Source organism: Microcaecilia unicolor, chromosome 6 (genome assembly GCF_901765095.1).
Source record: "Microcaecilia unicolor chromosome 6, aMicUni1.1, whole genome shotgun sequence".
In the NCBI taxonomy this organism is placed as follows: Eukaryota; Metazoa; Chordata; class Amphibia; order Gymnophiona; family Siphonopidae; genus Microcaecilia; species Microcaecilia unicolor.
The window spans coordinates 175,779,170-175,797,640 of record NC_044036.1 but is presented as its reverse complement, the minus strand read 5'-3'; the positions used below and the strand labels follow the sequence as shown (position 1 = coordinate 175,797,640).

At 42.2% G+C, this 18,471-nt stretch overlaps 1 protein-coding gene across 1 annotated transcript in view; it reads left to right on the top strand.

The window, feature by feature from the left end:
* LOC115472989 (inter-alpha-trypsin inhibitor heavy chain H3-like) overlaps positions 1-18,471 on the top strand; it is a 179,587-nt gene that overhangs the window by 14,314 nt on the left and 146,802 nt on the right. The window contains 3 exon segments of the mRNA XM_030207558.1: positions 7,771-7,875; positions 10,013-10,175; positions 16,323-16,433. Coding sequence (XP_030063418.1) covers positions 7,771-7,875; positions 10,013-10,175; positions 16,323-16,433 — 379 coding nt within the window.

The following is an 18,471-nucleotide window of genomic DNA, read 5'->3' as shown; positions in this document are numbered from 1 at the left end:
CCTTGTAGGTTATTCCTCCCTTTGTCTTTAGGGTTGCAACTTGCGTTCAATGCAATCTACCTCCTCTATGCCTCTTTTTAATTCTTTAAAGTATGAAAGTTAAGTTTCACTGTGAGTGGGAATGCTCCATACTTTTATTTCATTTTCATGCCATGTAGGAAACATCTGTGTTTATCCTATGCCATTTTGAATTCCATCACTGTTTGCAATCTCACCACTTCCTATGTAAGAGCTTTCTAGGCATCCATCATCCTCGCCATGAAAAAGTATTTTCTGATGTTGCTTTTACATTTCCTTCCTTGCAACTTTATTTCATGTACTCTAGTGCTATAGTCTCTCAATTTTTGGAAAAGGTTGTTTTCAAAAATTTTAATGTGTCATATTCCTCTGTATCTCCTTTCCTTGAGGGTACATATATTCAAATCTTCAAGTCTCTTCTCATGTCTCCTGGTGTAGTCCCCACACCATTTTCATTTCTTTCCACTGAATGGCTTTGAGTCTTTTTACGTGTTTGCCAAGATACTACATTCCAATTGTAGTCTCCCCAATGACTTGTACAGGGGTGTTATCACCACCTTCTTTCTGCTGGTTATGCCCCTCTCAATGCAGCTAACCATCCTTTTGGCCTTGGCCATCTCTTTGTCACATTAATTCCTAGGGATTCTAAAATTTCCAGGAGTATCTTATGGTGTACTATAACAAAGGAACTTGAGAGGTCAAATTGTATCAATGCTATTTGATGGCCAGTACTCACAATTTTCCTGAATTTGTGAACCAAGGAACCTAGCAGTGTTTTTGTACAGTAGTTTTTTCTGAAACCAGATTGGTTTTGATGTAATAGATTGTAGTGTTCCAGAAAATTTGTTAATTGTTCTGCGACTATAACTTCTAAGATTTTGACATGTATTGAAGCCACTGGTCTATACTACTACTACTTATTATTTCTAAAGGCGCTACTAGACGTACGCAGTGCTGTACACTATAGTTGGTGACATCTCCTAGGTCTCCTTTCTGATTTTTTTGGGATGGGGGTAAGTATAATTTTGCCAAGTTGTCTTGGAAAAGAGCCTGTATTTAAGGATTCTTTTATCCATGTCATTCCTAGAGCAAGATAACTTTCTGAGGGGGTTTTCAGTAGATAGACTGGACAGGTATATAATTGGCAATGGGTCTCTGAGTATTTTAGCATTACATTCTTGAATACTTTTGTCTCAATACAGTGGTGGAAATAAGTATTTGATCCCTTGCTGATTTTGTAAGTTTGCCCACTGACAAAGACATGAGCAGCCCATAATTGAAGGGTAGGTTATTGGTAACAGTGAGAGATAGCACATCACAAATTAAATCCGGAAAATCACATTGTGGAAAGTATATGAATTTATTTGCATTCTGCAGAGGGAAATAAGTATTTAATCCCTCTGGCAAACAAGACCTAATACTTGGTGGCAAAACCCTTGTTGGCAAGCACAGCGGTCAGACGTCTTCTGTAGTTGATGATGAGGTTTGCACACATGTCAGGAGGAATTTTGGTCCACTCCTCTTTGCAGATCATCTCTAAATCATTAAGAGTTCTGGGCTGTCGCTTGGCAACTCGCAGCTTCAGCTCCCTCCATAAGTTTTCAATGGGATTAAGGTCTGGTGACTGGCTAGGCCACTCCATGACCCTAATGTGCTTCTTCCTGAGCCACTCCTTTGTTGCCTTGGCTGTATGTTTTGGGTCATTGTCGTGCTGGAAGACCCAGCCACGACCCATTTTTAAGGCCCTGGCGGAGGGAAGGAGGTTGTCACTCAGAATTGTACGGTACATGGCCCCATCCATTCTCCCATTGATGCGGTGAAGTAGTCCTGTGCCCTTAGCAGAGAAACACCCCCAAAACATAACATTTCCACCTCCATGCTTGACAGTGGGGACGGTGTTCTTTGGGTCATAGGCAGCATTTCTCTTCCTCCAAACACGGCGAGTTGAGTTCATGCCAAAGAGCTCAATTTTTGTCTCATCTGACCACAGCACCTTCTCCCAATCACTCTCGGCATCATCCAGGTGTTCACTGGCAAACTTCAGACGGGCCGTCACATGTGCCTTCCGGAGCAGGGGGACCTTGCGGGCACTGCAGGATTGCAATCCGTTATGTCGTAATGTGTTACCAATGGTTTTCGTGGTGACAGTGGTCCCAGCTGCCTTGAGATCATTGACAAGTTCCCCCCTTGTAGTTGTAGGCTGATTTCTAACCTTCCTCATGATCAAGGATACCCCACGAGGTGAGATTTTGCGTGGAGCCCCAGATCTTTGTCGATTGACAGTCATTTTGTACTTCTTCCATTTTCTTACTATGGCACCAACAGTTGTCTCCTTCTCGCCCAGCGTCTTACTGATGGTTTTGTAGCCCATTCCAGCCTTGTGCAGGTGTATGATCTTGTCCCTGACATCCTTAGACAGCTCCTTGCTCTTGGCCATTTTGTAGAGGTTAGAGTCTGACTGATTCACTGAGTCTGTGGACAGGTGTCTTTCATACAGGTGACCATTGCCGACAGCTGTCTGTCATGCAGGTAACGAGTTGATTTGGAGCATCTACCTGGTCTGTAGGGGCCAGATCTCTTACTGGTTGGTGGGGGATCAAATACTTATTTCCCTCTGCAGAATGCAAATAAATTCATATACTTTCCACAATGTGATTTTCCGGATTTAATTTGTGATGTGCTATCTCTCACTGTTACCAATAACCTACCCTTCAATTATGGGCTGCTCATGTCTTTGTCAGTGGGCAAACTTACAAAATCAGCAAGGGATCAAATACTTATTTCCACCACTGTAGGTGAAAAGTTTAACCAGTTTCTATCTGCTGCACATTCTTTTTTCTTCTGTCCTATGACCTCTCCACTGGAAATAATTTATTCATAATCATTGAGATTTATTGCCTTCCCTTTTACTGTATTTCTTACATTTTTGATTTTGTCCTCAAGGTGTTGTGCTAAACAGTTTGGGGTGGGTAGTGTAATCTGCTGTTCTGGGCTGCAACTATTAGTTGCTCATCCTTAGGTTCTAATTCATCTCTCCTTAACCATTCGATTTTGATCAATGAATGGCTCCTGAAGTAACCCTTTGTATTTCCTGCTGTGTGGAGGAGTGGCCTAGTGGTTAGAGCATCGGTCTTGGGCAAATCACTTAACCCTCCATTGCCTCAGGTACAAACTTAGATTGTGAGCCCTCCTGGGACAGAGAAATATCCAAAGTACCTGAATGTAACTCACCTTGAGCTACTACTGAAACAGGTGTGAGCAAAATCTAAATAAATAAAATGTATGCATTTGTTTCTCCCTTGCTGATCTAATTACATGAAGAGTTTTTTCTCTTCCTTTGCAAATTCTGTTGCTTTCTTCCCTTTTGGTACTGATGGATTTTCACCCATTCTTTCTACTCATTGGGAGGCTTGTACAAGTTTAACATTGGAACCAGATTCTGGAAGTTTTCATTCATATTTCAGCACCTTTTGTGTATTGAGATCTGATGATGCTGTGAAGCCTGGAGGCCTATGATAGTTGCTTGATAGGTATAATCTATTTCTGTGAGACCCCTTCCTCCTTCAGATCTAGGAATATAAAATCTGACAGTGTGGCAGTTATTCTGGTCTTATGGTGCTGATGTGCCTGCAGTGCATCAAGAAAGCTGAAAGAGGCAAGCAGTACAATTTACGTTTACGGGGTGATAATAACTGGTGATGCATGAGAAAAACAGTACTGGGCATTGTTGGTTGAATAAATTCATCTTCATATAGATTTCTTCATCTATTGTGCTTTTTGTGTTGCCATTCTGAATAATATATATTACATTCATACAAAAGCATGATTCTGATAGAATTGAAAAATGAGCTTGCAGAGCTATTGTTCATAATATGGAATTTTATCTTTAAAATCAATTATGGTCCCAGAAAATTGGAGGGTGACCAATGTAACACCATGATCTAGGAAATTATAGACCGGTGAGACTGAAGTCGGTGCCAGGCAAAATGGTACAGTCTATTGTAAAGAACGAAGTTACAGAGCATATTCAAAAGCATGGATTAATGAGACAAAACCAACCTCACTAATCTATTACATTTCTTTGAAGGGGTAAACAAACATGTGGATAAAGCTGAGCCGGTTGATATTGTGTATCTGGATTTCCAAAAGGCGTTTGACAAAGTACCTCATGAAAGGCTCCTGAGGAAATTAGAAAGTCATGGATTAAAAACTGGTTAAAAGATAGAGAACAGGGTTAAATGGTCAGTATTGTCAATGGAGAAGGGTAAATAGTGGGGTTCCCTAGGGGTCTGTGTTGGGACTGCTGCTTTTTAGCATATTTATAAATGATGTAGATATGGGAATAACTAGTGAGGTAATTAAATTTGCAGATGACACAAAGTTATTGAAAGTTGTCAAATCGCAAGGGGATTGTGAAAAATTGCAAGATGACCTGGGATGATACTGGGAGACTGGGCATCCAAATGGCAGATGACGTTTAATGTGAGCAAGTGCAATTGCATCCATCCCACTTTTTGTTAAATTAATGGAGAGTATGGTGACAAAGCAGCTTAATGACTACCTGGATAAATTCTCAATATTGCACGAACCTCAATCAGGATTTTGCCCCCTTCATTGCACCGAAATAGTGCTAATTACCCTTCTGTCCAACTTCAAAAAGGAAATAGTCATAGGTAACAGCGTACTGCTTCTCCAATTTGACATGTCAAGTGCTTTCAACATGGTAAATCATGACATTCTTTTAAACCTTCTTGATTACTTTGGAATTGGAGGAAATGTATTTAGATGGATAAAGGGATTTCTAACCTCTAGAACCTACCAAGTAAAATCTAGTTCAATCCTATCACCACTGTGGACAGCTGATTGTGGAGTTCCTCAAGGCTCCCCTCTATCCCCTACTCTCTTCAATATAATGTTAATTCCTTTGGCCGAATCCTTATCCAAACTTGGCCTCAACCCATTCATCTATGCCGATGTCGTCACAATCTACATTCCCTTTAGAAATGACCTGTTCGAAATCTCCAATGAAATCAATCTTTGCTTGTACACCATGAATAATTGGGCTAATACCTTTCAATTGAAGCTGAATACTGAAAAAACGCGCTGCCTTATCCTTTCATCTTTACATAATAGGTTCAAACCTTCCTCTCTAATCACTCCAGACCTTACCCTTCCTAAAAGCCTAAAAATACTCAGTGTATTCATCGATCGCAACCTATCACTTGTTAGCCAAACTAATTCCATTACGAAGAAAATGTTCTTCTCATTGTGGAAATTCAAGCAGATAAAACCTCTCTTCCCTAGAGAAGTATTTTGATACCTAGTTCAATCAATGGTACTATCACGTCACCTAGACTACTGTAGTGGTATATATGCAGGATGCAAAGAACAACTTGTAAAAAAATTTTAGACTGTCCAAAAAACAGCAGCCAGATTAATTTTTGGAAAATCCAAATTTGATAGCTCTATGCCTCTTTGAGAGAAATTGCACTGGCTCCCAATAAAGGAATGAATTAGCTTCAAAATCTGCACCCTAGTCCACAAAATTCTTTATGGAGAAGCCCCAGGATATATGAATAACCTAATCAATTTACCATCCAGGAACACATCAAGAACATCCCTTTCATTCCTAAACCTCCATTATCCTACTTGTAATGGCCTCAAATATAAATCTACTTACGCTTCCTCCTTCTCCTTTATCAGCACTCAATTATGGAATGCCTTGCGAAAAGCTGTCAAAACTATTCAAAATCATCTCAACTTCTGGAAATTACTCAAGACCAGCTTATTCGGGAAGGCCTACCTCTAGGACCTAACATAAATCCAAGTCCTTCAAAACAGCAGATAAATGGACCATCTGGACTCTCTTACCTTTCCCCTCTTACTCTTTTTTACCCTGTTCTTTCTATCCTATATGATTACTACAATATATTGTATTTGTTCAATTATCGGACTGGCAAATGCCTTTTCGGTTTAATGTGAGCCATATTGAGCCTGCAAACATGTGGGAAAATGTGGGGTATAAATAAATAAATGAAGTGCAAACCGATGCATGTGAGAAAGAGGAATCCAAATCATAGTTATGTGATGCAAGGTTCCACATAAGGAGACACTGCCCAGGAAAACAGTTTAGGTGTTTTCGTTGATGACATATTGAAACCCTCTACTCTGTGTGCAGCGGTGGCTAAGAAAAGCAAATAGAATGTTAGGCATTATTAGGAAAGCAATGGAAAACAAAACTGAGGATGCTATAATGCATTTGTATCACTCCATGGTGCAACCGCACCTCAAATACTTTGTGCAGTTCTGGTCACTGCATCTCAAAAAAGATGTGATAGTGGAATTATAAAAGGTACAGAGAAGGGCAAGGGATGGGACAACTTCCCTATGAGAAAAGGCTAAAGCAGCTAGGGCTCTTCAGCGTGGAAAAGAGACGGCTGAGGGGAGATATGATAGAGGTTTATAAAATACCGAGTGGAATAGAATGGGTAGATGTGAATCACTTGTTTACCCTTTCCAAAAATACTAGGTCTAGGGGGCACACAAAGAAGGTACTAAGTAGTAAATTTAAAATGAATCAGAGAAAATATTTCTTCACAATGAGTGATTAAACTCTGGAATTCATTGCTAGAGAATGTGGTAAAAGCAGTTAGCTTAGCAAGGTTTAAAAAAGGTTTGGATAATTTCCTAAAAGAAAAGTTCATAAGCCATTATTAAAATAGACTTGGGGAAAATCCACTGCATATTCTAGGATAAGCAGCATAAAATCTGTTTTGTTGTTCTGGGATCTTGCCAGGTACTTGTGACCTGGATTGGCAGCTGTTGGAAACAGGATACTGGGCGCGATGGTCCTTCAGTCTGTCCCAGTATGGCAATGCTTATGTTCTCATTCCCTAGTCCTATCTTTATTGGTTACAAAAATTGATTATTGCAATATTGTTTTTGCAGGTTTACCAAAGTTTTCCTTGGAAAAGCTTCAGACTTTACAGAATACTGTGGCTCGTCTCCTTTGCCATGCCAATAAACATAATTCAATTTCACCACTTTTTCAAAAGCTTCCTGTTTCCTATCAATTTCAATATAAAATACTTCTTCTGGCATTCAAGACTTTCAGAATGGGTTCCCTGCTTTATCTCTCTTCCATTACTATCCCTTATTCTCCTATGCATTTGCTATGTTCAATTAATGACCATCGTAAGGTACTCCCAGGCCATGAAGCTGCCAAGTATGAATGAACATGTCATAGTGCTTTCTAATTTTTGGCCCCTGCTTCTTGGAATAATCTTCCATTAATTATTCGTAGTGAGTTTTCCCTTCCCAAATTTAAAACTGCAATCAAGACCTGGTTGTTTAAGCAAGCTTTTGGACTGTGATGGTGGGGTGATGACAGAGTCCTGGTACCCTTTTTCCTTTCTCTTTTACCTCTCATCCTCTTTAGTTTCCACTTACCCTATTGGTTTTTCCCTTGTCCTTTTTTTTTTTTTTTTTGAATGTTGTCTGGGTGTTTTATACTTCTTCCCTCTTTCCTATCTTTTATTGGAGTTCTTTTCTTGTCCTCTTGTATGTATTATTTTTAATATAAACAGCTTAGCTCTGTGCACCAGTTTAGGTGGTATAGCAAGTGCAATAAAGAATAAATGTGTTCTTGCAGTGAATGTCTTTTACAAGTAGGGTGCAACATCAGTGAAATATTATTCATATTACAGCAGAAAACTGAACTTTTTGTACAATCTTTTTGTTCTTTCTGTTTAGGACAGTTGATGGCGTTACCTACCCTGGCACCATAAAGGAAAAGGAAGTTGCTAAAAAGCAGTACGAAAAGGCAGTTTCTCGTGGTCAGACTGCAGGATTAGTCAAGTAAGATGACTGTAGACATTATGATGTTTGTCATAAAACTGAGTTTGCCACCTTTGGATCTTGTCCACTAAGGGCCTAATTTTATAACAGGACACCTATGTGAGAAATCCAAAAGGTGCCTGTTTTATAATGACAACAAGGGCACCTATGGCTTTTATAAACAGACTTCCAGATCCAGCCCCAGTAGCACACAAATGCTGACAAATACTACTCCTGCTGGAATTCTGTGCCAAAAAACTTTGAAATTATGCACAAAAACATTTCAAAATTCTGCGCACATAATTTTCTAAATTTTTTTGTAGTCCCTTCCCTCCCACACACAGCATCCCCCCTTTTTTGCAGCCCCTCCCTCCAGCCACCACGGAACTCGCCCGTGAGGTAGGGGAGGAGGAGCTGCAGCAGGAGAACCTCTTCAGGAATAGATTACCGCTTGAAGTCTTGGTGGCCAGTTAGAAAAAGCACGGCACCAGTAAGAGAGCGGCAGCAGCAGGGCAGAAAAGAATGGGGTTTTTTCCTGCCCCTGAAGAGGTCACTAGATGGGCGGGTGGCATTCTGCAGAGAAATTGTGAATTCTGCATAAATTCTGTGCTTCGCAGTCATGCAGAATTCCGGCAGAAGTAACATACATTTAAACTGGCTCCAAAGTATATTTAAATACATGCATTCACTCTACACTTGTGTTCACATATTTATATGAAATATGCAGGTTTATCACAGTTCCAGCCCTACTTTGCTCAAACTATGCCGTGGGAAACGTCTACATTTGGTGCACATATATGTATACACTGTCTTATTGGCTTGCATGCTTATATAGCACCTTGCAATTCAATAGAAGGCCTCGTCTTCTGGAAAACGTGGAAAACTCTTTATAAATTTAAAAAAAGCGTGCTTGCCTATAAAATGTGTAGGGAACTTTGTATCTGCAGACTACGTAGATTTTTAAAGTGAAACATTTCTCTTTGAAAACTGAGTCAGTAAGAGTATATGCCTGCTATTGTTGTGGGCAACATTCAAAGCCATTCTTTAAAACCTAAATCATGGGTCTGTGTGCAGAACTGAAGTCTTTGAAAATTACCCACCCCCATATGTGGGGGTACTTATACATATAGTCCTACTATATGCATAAGTTTTACCTGTGATGGAGAAAATGTTACTGGGAACATGGTGGGAGCAAGAACACACTTGCATACTTTTGGACTTCCACGTCAGAAGGGGAATGCACGCTGATGTCCACCAACATCAGTATCAGGATCAGTGACGTACCAAGGGTGGGGTGGTGGGGGCGGTCTGCCCTAGGTGCATGCTGCAAGGGGGTGCAGGGAGCAGCTGCGCAGCTGTCAGCTCCACCGGTTCCTTGCTCCTTCTGACATTACTTCCTGTTCTGTGGCAGGGAACCGGCGGATCTGACAGCCGCGCAACCGCTCCCTGCACCCCTAGGAAGTGATGTGCTGGGGGGGGGGGGGGGGGTAGGGGGGAGGTGATGCGCCAGGGGGGTGATGGGCCGAGAGGGTGTGCAGCAGCGATCCGCCCTGGGTGGCAGCTGACATAGGAATGCTACTGGTCAGGATATATATCTTATCCTTGGGTCTATGTTAGAGAAAGTTGCTCATTTTAACCAGTGCTCCACTGGAAGGATTAGGGGTGGCTCACTGTGAGGCCTCATTTCTCATTTCTATTCATCAGTAGAGACTGAAAATGAAGCTGTTTCTAAAAAACATCTTGCACAATGGTAGGGCCAGACCTAATGGTAGAAGCAGACTAATTTTACCTCCTTGCAAAATCCAGTTAGCTACATGAGAAAAGTGACCTCACATATCCAAAAAAGGATAATGAGGTTCATGTATTTATAATGAACCTGAAAATGCATTACACAATTCTCAGATTAGATTGTAACCCAGGTATCAGCAGTTTACATGCTTTTCTCTGAGATATGTAGCACTTTTAATTTATGCTTTTTTAGGGTGTGATTCGTTATATTTGCTGAAATTGGAAAGTATTCTTTGGCTGAAAAATGTTTTATGTCTTCATTTTGAGTTAATCAAACCTTATAAGTTATACAGGCTTGAATATTTTTCAGTATCATTTCATGGAATGATTGACTGTTCATATTTTGAATGAATTTGCTTAATATTTATAGGGCATCTGGCAGGAAGACAGAAAAATTTACCATTTCACTGAATGTTGCAGCAGGAAGCGAAGTCACATTTGAGTTGACCTATGAGGAGCTTTTGAAACGACACCTGGGAAAATATGAAATGTTCATTAAAGTAAAACCAAAGCAGCTTGTCAACCTCTTTCAGGTAGTATGCCAAGACTTTGTTAATAAAGTTACATGTAAAACCGGGGTAGCTAGGACTTGCACTCCTGACTTACTTATGGGGCCAGGAGCAAACTTATCCTTCCCTGCCCCTGAGACTATATTGGATGGGAAAAAGAGCTGGTATAGCTCACTACCAGAGCCCTAGCTCTGTGGGGTGTTCTCCAAGCAATTACAATCTTCCCACTAATGCCTCTCAGGCAATGATCCAGGTCAGGCAATTGGTTAGGATAAAAATGATCTTTAGTGGACAGCTCTTTAAAAGAAATAAGCAGAAGTTCTCTAAGAGTAGGTATACAGTCAAAATACCCCCTTTATCATATGATTTCCTCTTTTAAATCTTTGATCTTGACCCCTCTCCTTTTTAGTTCTCAAGTACTTCTTCATTTCCTTTATATCAGTGGGAATATATACACTCTCTTCTGTTGGGAAGCAGTGGATTACAGAACTTTCCATGGACTCCCATCTGCTCCAGCATACAAGTTGGTTCATTTTCAAAGCACTTAGCCTTACAAAGTTCCATAGATTACAATGAGGCTCATTTTCAAAGCACTTAGCCTCCCAAAGTTCCATAGAAACCTATGGAACTTAGCCTCCCAAAGTGCTTTGAAAATATGCCTCAGTGTCACTTTGTAAGTCTAAGTGTTTTGAAAATGCGCCTCAAAGCCTACAGGCCCCTCACTGAAGGGTCCAGGCACACTCCCTGAGCCGTTCCACTAGGATTGGAAATAAAACCAGGACCCTTAACACCTCCATTGATATTACTCCATTATTTTGCTCTCTATAGTTCTCAGTGCATATCACATACCATCTCTCTCCACCCTCTTCCTCTGGGGGGGGGGGGGGTATGTGCTTACATTCGATGAGTTTGGGTGGGTATAAATGGGTGTACACATTGATATGAGGAAATGATAAAACACTATAATCTATGTGCGACCTTTCACAATCTAGATGTGAGCACTTACCCCAGCTCTACGGCTGGTGTAAGTGCTTGTGCCTAAAATATTGGCACGTATTCAACCTGTTCTACTAGCATTCTATCAAGAAAAGTAGATGCGTACAATTACTTACAGAATAGGCTCTAGATAGGTGCATTCTTGATGCCTAATTAGGTACACTGTTAAAGCATTACCCTCATTGTTTCCAACAAAGTAGATGTTAAAATCAACCTATGCATCCAGCCTTTCCTACATAAGCACACAACTATGGAACGCATTACCAAAAGCTGTGAAAACAACTTATGATCACCTAAACTTCTGGAAATCATTAAAAACTAACCTGTTCAAAACGCATACCCTTCCGACCCAACTTAAATGCCTGTACCCTTCAACATAATGAAACCAAAGCTCATAATGAGCATATAATAACTCTTTCTCTCTACGATTTTCTTCCTCTCTATGATTCCCTAATGTGTCTGTACACGCGAACCTTATTCTATCACAACATTACTGTATTTGTTCATACCGGAATTGGCGAACGCCTTTATGGTACTATTTAAGCCACATTGAGCCTGCAAATAGTGGGGAAATGTGGGATACAAATGTAATAAATAAATAAATGTTAGTATTATATTCCCCTCAACACTTTAAAATCGGTTCAGAGTGGATTACAATTCAAAAGAGAACCATTCTACAAAACTGGGAGCTCACAATAAAATAAGCAAATTAACATAAAATGAAATAAAATACAAGACACAACATCATTATCTAACTAGGGAACACATATTTTCTAAATAGATTTGTTTTTGAAAAACTTAAGAAATACTAAGTAACACGATTGAGTTCACCGACGTTGGAAAAAGATTCCAAACTTGAGAGGCCTGATATGAAAATAAAGCTGTACAATCAATGCATTAATCATTGAAAACATATAGCATGGAGCCACTCCTTTCAAAATCTTATAAGCAAAACAACAGAGCTTAAAAAGAATCCTAGCCTCCACTGGCAGCCAGTGGAGTTTTTTGTAACCTGAGTAAAGTGGTGTGGTACCCCTGTTAGTCCACCTTTAAAGGTAATAAATAGAAATAAATCAAAACAGAGAAAAAATAAGATGATACCTTTTTTATTGGACTAACTTAATACATCTTTAGATTAGCTTTCAAAGGTAACCCTTCTTCTTCAGATTGGAAATATGCAAATGTTCATAACCTGGGGAAATTATCGAATCTACCTAGACCACACATAAGACAGATTGTTGTATTTTGAATGGTTCTGATGCATGTGTCTGGATGGTTTTTCTGGGAACAATAATCAAAACAAAGTTGCCCACATAATTTTGCACTAGCTTTGATAGTCTGATCAATATTTTCACAAACTGAAATGATCGGATGCGATTTGAGGTAATTGGTGATACTGTGCCAAACATTTCCTCCCATGGCTGTATGTTGAAATTCCCTCTTTTGTTTCAAATGGAACACATCCATAACACAGTCTAAATATTCAGATAAAGTGAACTGCACAAAGCTGTTTGGTTGAATTTCTCTCTCAGCTGCTTTTTGAATATGGAACTCTCACTGCTCAATATAGTAAGATGCTCATACATATGAGGTAGTGGAGGATCCACTGGACTGATTTGTAGCTGACAGTTGTGGCAGTAAAATAGGCTCTTTTGACTGAGATAACTGCTGATCTATATGGGCCAATATTCAGCAATCATGGTCACTGATATTTTTAAACGCCAGCTGCAGCAGTGAAAAAAATATACAGATATTCAGCACCACTGCCAGGATAGTGGCTGGTGCTGAATATCTGGATAAGGTGGTCAGTGCTGGAACTTATCCAGATGGTGACTATATTCAGTCTGCTGTCCAGATAGCCCATTATTTGTCATGTTATCCAGATAACAGACTGAATATTGACACTATGGGGCTCATTTTTAAAAGAGAAAAATGTCCAAAAAGTGGCATAAATCTGCATTTGGACATGTTTCTCACAAAAACATCCAAATTGGTATTTTCAAAACCAATTTTTAGATTTTCTTTCTATGAAGTCTGTCAGAAGTGCATTGAAATCACAAGGGGGCATGTCAGGGGTATGTTAAGGGCAGGATCTGGATGTTCCTAACAATTGGATGTTTTTTCTGCCATAATGGAACAAAACAAAAACATCCAGGGCTATAAGTTGGATGTTTTGGTCTAGACCTGTTTTATTAACGAATAAGCAACAAAAAAGTGCCCTAAATGACCAAATAACCACTGCAGGAATAAAGGAATGGCACCCCCTTACTCCTTCAATGGTCACTGACCCCCCTCCTACCCCGCAAAGATGTAAATGAAACAGTACATACCAGCCTTTATGACAGCTTCAGATATTATGGCCAGTCCTATTCAGGGACGTAGCCAGACTTCCGTGGGAGGGGGGTCCAGAGCTCGAGGGGAGGGGGCACATTTTAGCCCCCCCCGCCGCCGCCCCCTCCCGCCACCATTGTCGCCCCCCGTCTCTGCCGACCCCCCTCCCGCCGCGAACCCTCCCCCGCCGCCACCTACCTTCCGTTTTGCTGGTGGGGGACCCCACTCCCCACCAGCCGACGTCCTCTCCGACCATTCTGCTGCAGAGAAAAGTCTTCTTCCTTGCATGCTGACGTCCTGCACGTACGTGCAGGACATCAGCATGCAAGGAAGAAGACTTTTCTCTGCAGTGGAACGGTCAGAGAGGATGTCGGCTGGCGGGGAGTGGGGTCCCCGCCAGCAAAACGGAAGGTAGGCGGGGGCGGGTTCACCGGGAGGGGGGTCCCGACTGAAATCTATGGGGGCCCAGGCCCCCTCAGGCCCCACATAGCTACGCCACTGGTCCTATTAGAGCAGCAAGCAGGTTCCCTGGAATAACCTAGTGGTCGGTGCAATGCACTGTAGAGAAAGTGATCCAGTCCATAATCCACTCTAACTATTACACTTGTGGTGGAAAGTTTCAGTCCCCCCCAAAACCTCCTGTACCCTCTTATAGGTGACACTTGCGGCCATAAGGACTATTGTAGTGGTGTATAGTTGGGTACAGTAGGTTTTTCTTGGGTTTTGAAGGGTTCACCATATAATATAAGGGGCTAATGGTGGGATGTGTACCTGGGGCCTTTTATGTGATGTCCACTGCAGTGTCCCCTAGGGTGCCCCACTGCTCTGCTGGGATGCCTGTGAGGCCAGTCTACTAAGAATGCTGGCTGCGCCTACATCCCAATGGCTTCATTTTATACGTTTTTCTCTTGGCCTTTTTTTTTTTTGGAAAATGGTCCAAAAAGATAAATATACTAAACACAACAACATCTAGGAAATGGTCATTTTCAAAGAAAGAAGATAGACGTTTTTCTTGTTTGAAAATGGTCATTTTTACTACTTGATTTTTGGATGTTTTTAGCAAAGCGTCCAAAGTCGGATTTAGACATCATATCGAAAATGCCCTTCTATCTAATTAGATTCTGGGGCCGCCCTAGCACTATCCACATCCCCTCTAATTCTATGTAATGCTCTAAACGTTAGGCCCCAATCTGGTACATAACTTCTATGCTACAATGGCAATTCCATTCTTTAATGGAGTGTCACCGTGTAACTGTACTTAGGCACTATTCTGTAATATGGTGCCCAAATGCTCAAGTGTATGACTGCAAGGGGGGCATTCATGTGGGAGGGGCATGGTGGCCAACACCTACAGAAGGTGACCTCTCCACGAGAGAAACGAAAGCCAAGCAAACGAACAGTGGATCCAAAAAATTCCTTTCACAGATGGTGCTTCTCGAACAAGGTCCGAAACACGACTCGTGTCGGGTCGCTTTTTATTGATTTGAATAAAGACCTTGTTCAAGAAGCACCATCTGTGATGGACATGGTGGGTCATGGTTATTCAAACTATTCCAGTGTGTGCTTTGTAGAATGCTGTCATTTGCGTGTACGAGTGCTTCATTTAGTTGTGAACACATACGTGAGTCATTGTGCTTAAATTTGCTATTATAGAATACTAGAATTGCCCCCATAGGGCTAGATTTTGTATATGGCGCTGAAAAAAAATGAGCGCTAAATGCTATTCTATGCATGGTGCTCTGAGTTGGGCATCATTTATATAATAACATTTGGATCCGCGCCCAGTTTTGGGTGCAAGGATTTACACCAAGTGAAACCTGATGCAAATACTTGTCCCTAAATTAGGCACGGATTGGTCTTATCCTGTAACACTGCGCACAAATTCCAGGAACGCCCCTGACCCGCCCATGGCCATGTCCCCTTTTCAGATCCACGTGGAAAATTGTATGCACGCAGCTTTATAGAATAGTGACTACAAAGATGCGTGTGCAAATTCTAATTATTTCCAGTTAGTGCCAATAATTGATTGTTAGCGCCCAGTGATCAGCACTAATTAGCTTGTTATATAATTAAATTGTGTGTGCGCCCAAATTTGCATGTGCAATTTTGAACGCCATATAAAGAATTAGGGGGATAGTGCACAGACCCTCTGAATATCTCAGACAGCAGTAGCTATTTGGATAGCAGGTGCTGTTATCCAGATAAATGCTTTTGAATATTTATTTATTAGGATTTATTTACTGCCTTTTTGAAGAAATTCACCCCAGGCTGTATACAGCAAAAAGAAGTGTAACATAGGCAAGTTTGTCCCAATAGTTTTTAGCATACATTAATAATCAACCCTGGCTGACTCAGCTGTTGCCTTTTATTGATTTAAACAGCACAAATCTGTACACCAGGGGGCAGCCTGTTTTGGGCCAATGGGTCTCTTTAATGTGGCAACAGTCTTAACGTGACTTCTAGTGCCGAGTTCCACTGCTTTACTGATACAGCAACTGAATGTGCACCTCACATACTGATTGAATCTCCCAATTTTCCTAACACTGAATCCATCTTCTTACTGTTTTCTTACGTTGTGGTAAGTTTGAAAGTTTAGAAAGCTTTAAAATAAAACAAATTCAACAACAATAACAATAACAACAACAACAACAACAAAACCATGAAGGCAGTGGTAAAACTTAAAAAAATTACCAACTTTCCTTTTGCTTGCAAATGATAAGGGATGCCAAACTTCCTCTTCTGCCAGCAGAATGGCTCATTGTTTCTCTTCTAACTACTTTCATTTTTCTACCTCTAGATATACAATGTCCAATAATATGCTTTTCTCTTCATTGTATATTTCAGATTGAAGTACATATTTATGAGCCACAAGGTATCAGCTCCCTAGAGGCTCAAGGAACCTTCATCACTAATGATTTATCTCCTGTTCTTCAGCAATCTTTCTCTGGAAACAAGGTACAGTAATTCCTACAGTATAGGGTATGATACATACCTGTAGCAGTTGTTCTCCGAGGACAGCAGGCTGATTGTTCTCACGACTGGGTGACGTCCGCGGCAGCCCCCACCAACCGGAAATAAGCTTCGCGGGACGGTCGGCACGCAGGGCACGCCCACCGCGCATGCGCGGCCGTCTTCCCGCCCGTGCGCGACCGCTCCCGCCAGTTGAATGACTAGCAAAAAATATGAAACACACAACTCCAAAGGGGAGGAGGGAGGGAAGGTGAGAACAATCAGCCTGCTGTCCTCGGAGAACAACTGCTACAGGTATGTATCATACCCTTTCTCCGAGGACAAGCAGGCTGCTTGTTCTCACGACTGGGGTATCCCTAGCTCTCAGGCTCACTCAAAACAAGAACCCAGGTCAATTGAACCTCGCAACGGCGAGGGTATAACAGAAATTGACCTACGAAGAACAACTAACTGAGAGTGCAGCCTGACCAGAATAAATTCGGGTCCTGGAGGGTGGAGTTGGATTTACACCCCAAACAGATTCTGCAGCACCGACTGCCCGAACCGACTGTCGCGTCGGGTATCCTGCTGGAGGCAGTAATGAGATGTGAATGTGTGGACAGATGACCACGTCGCAGCCTTGCAGATCTCTTCAATAGTGGCTGACTTCAAGTGGGCCACTGACGCTGCCATGGCTCTGACACTATGAGCCGTGACATGACCCTCAAGAGTCAGCCCAGCCTGGGCGTAAGTGAAGGAAATGCAATCTGCTAGCCAATTAGAGATGGTGCGTTTCCCGACAGCGACCCCTAGCCTGTTAGGGTCGAAAGAAACAAACAATTGGGCGGACTGTCTGTTGGGCTGTGTCCGCTCCAAGTAGAAGGCCAATGCTCTCTTGCAGTCCAATGTGTGCAACTGACGTTCAGCAGGGCGGGTATGCGGCCTGGGGAAGAATGTTGGCAAGACAATTGACTGGTTAAGATGGAACTCCGACACCACCTTCGGCAGGAACTTTGGGTGGGTGCGGAGCACTACTCTGTTGTGATGAAATTTGGTATATGGAGCATGAGCTACTAGGGCTTGAAGCTCACTGACCCTACGAGCTGAAGTAACTGCCACCAAGAAAATGACCTTCCAGGTCAAGTACTTCAGATGGCAGGTATTCAGTGGCTCAAAAGGAGGTTTCATCAGCTGGGTGAGGACGACGTTGAGATCCCATGACACAGCAGGAGGCTTGATAGGGGGCTTTGACAAAAGCAAGCCTCTCATGAATCGAACGACTAAAGGCTCTCCAGAGATGGCTTTGCCTTCCACACGATAATGGTAAGCACTAATCGCACTAAGGTGATTCCTTACTGAGTTGGTCTTGAGGCCAGACTCTGATAAGTGCAGAAGGTATTCAAGCAGGTTCTGTGCAGGGCAAGAACGAGGTTCTAGGGCCATGCTCTCACACCACACGACAAACCTCCTCCACTTGAAAAAGTAACTCTTTTTAGTGGAATCCTTCCTAGAGGCAAGCAAGACCCGGGAGACACCCTCAGACAGACCCAACGCAGTGAAGTCTACGCCCTCAACATCCAGGCCGTGAGAGCCAGAGACTGAAGGTTGGGGTGCAGCAACGCTCCGTCGTTCTGCGAAATGAGAGTCGGAAAACACTCCAATCTCCACGGTTTTTCGGAGGACAACTCCAGAAGAAGAGGGAACCAGATCTGACGGGGCCAAAAGGGCGCGATCAGAATCATGGTGCCGCGGTCTTGCTTGAGCTTCAGTAAGGTCTTCCCCACCAAAGGTATGGGAGGATAAGCATACAGGAGGCCGGTCCCCCAATGGAGGAGAAAGGCATCCGACGCTAGCCTGCCGTGTGCCTGAAGTCTGGAACAGAACAGAGGCAGCTTGTGGTTGGTCTGAGAGGCGAAAAGGTCCACCGAGGGGGTGCCCCACGCTCGGAAGATCTTGCGTACCACTCTGGCATGGAGCGACCACTCGTGCGGTTGCATGACTCTGCTCAGTCTGTCGGCCAGACTGTTGTTTACGCCTGCCAGGT